General features: G+C 49.1%; 1 protein-coding gene across 1 annotated transcript in view; it reads right to left on the bottom strand.

Annotated features, from left to right (window-relative positions):
- Positions 1 to 843: 843 nt before the first annotated feature.
- GOSR2 (golgi SNAP receptor complex member 2) overlaps positions 844 to 1258 on the bottom strand; it is a 14032-nt gene continuing 13617 nt past the window's right edge. The window contains exon 6 of the mRNA XM_007959777.2: positions 844 to 1005. Coding sequence (XP_007957968.1) covers positions 844 to 1005 — 162 coding nt within the window. The remainder of the gene's footprint in view (positions 1006 to 1258) is intronic.

The raw sequence follows: 1258 nt of genomic DNA, 5'->3' as shown, positions 1-1258 counted from the left end.
CTGTGGAAAGGAAAAACACCCAGCGCTGTAACGTGGGAAATCTTACTTGTTATCAGCAACAGCTTCGAGTCTTTGTTCCCCTACGTAGCTGCGTCTAGGGGAGGACGACAAGTGTCAGCAGTGAGTGGTTTGCGTTTCATTTGTTGGGGTGGGTAGGCGCGGTGGCTAGCAGAGAGATGATGTAGATGACTACCATAGTGGGGGCAGGAAAAGATGGCCTCCTACCCCGCCTCTCTTCACTCCACTCCAGCCTATCCATCAGGTGCCAGAAAAGGCCAGACAGACAATGCAGAGTATGGACGGCTGGCCACTCAGGGGGCATCTGCTAGATGGACAAATCACGGATGTCACTCTTCTCCTCTCCATTCCTTCCTCACCTCTTCCTCTTAGATAATTCCTCCCCCACTGAGAACGAGAGAGAATGAGCGCGAGAGAAACAGGTATTTCAAAGCAGCGTGCATCTTAACGGCACCAGCTCCCTCTCCAAGATGTCACAGAAAACAGCATGTTTGAAACTTTACTAGGTTTCAGATCACGATTCCTCCCAAGTGGTCTTCACAGTTATGATGGGCACATGTTTCAACAGGCAGCCTCCTGGCTCCTCGCTGTCTTTCCTTTTTTTGAATACATCATTTTTCTTTATTTTACATGAACCCAAATGAAAAAAGGTTTCCAAAATTAACACTAATTGCTGACAGTAATGCCACATTTTCATTTTTGAACAGACATTCTGTTCTTTCTGCCTTTCAGGTGCACATACACTCCCCTGGCTTTTTTGCACACACACACTCACACACACTCTCACAAGGTAGGAACACTGCTCAGTGGCCAAGCTGGGCTGGCTCATGTCAGGTACTGCACCACGAGGAACATGACCACGCAGGTGAGCAGCATGCCTCCTATCATGAAGTACTTGTCCTGGAATGCTCGCTTCTCGATGAGCCGCATCACTGTGTTGGACAAGCCCAGCATGTTGGCGATGTCGAGGATCTTCTTCTGAGTCCCCTGGATGAGAAGAGAACTCAGGTCAGCTCGTGGCACCAAGGTGGGGGAAGGTCATCAGGAGATGGGGCTTCACCAACAGGCATTCTCCTGCTGTGCCCAGAGCACACGAAGGGCAAAACCAAGCAGAAACAGACCCCTCCCATAGGGTCAACTGACTTAGGATCAAAGTGCCTGAGCAATTCAAGAGGGAAAGAAAAGTCTTTTCTGAAAATGGTGCCGAAACAACTGGCTTTTAATAACATCGCACAGGTAT

The sequence above is a fragment of the Orycteropus afer genome, unplaced genomic scaffold (assembly GCF_000298275.1).
Source record: "Orycteropus afer afer isolate SDZICR_OR568_19922 unplaced genomic scaffold, OryAfe1.0 scaffold00018, whole genome shotgun sequence".
NCBI lineage: Eukaryota > Metazoa > Chordata > Mammalia > Tubulidentata > Orycteropodidae > Orycteropus > Orycteropus afer.
The sequence above is the reverse complement of the archived record's forward strand: the minus strand, read 5'-3'. Positions and strand labels throughout refer to the sequence as shown.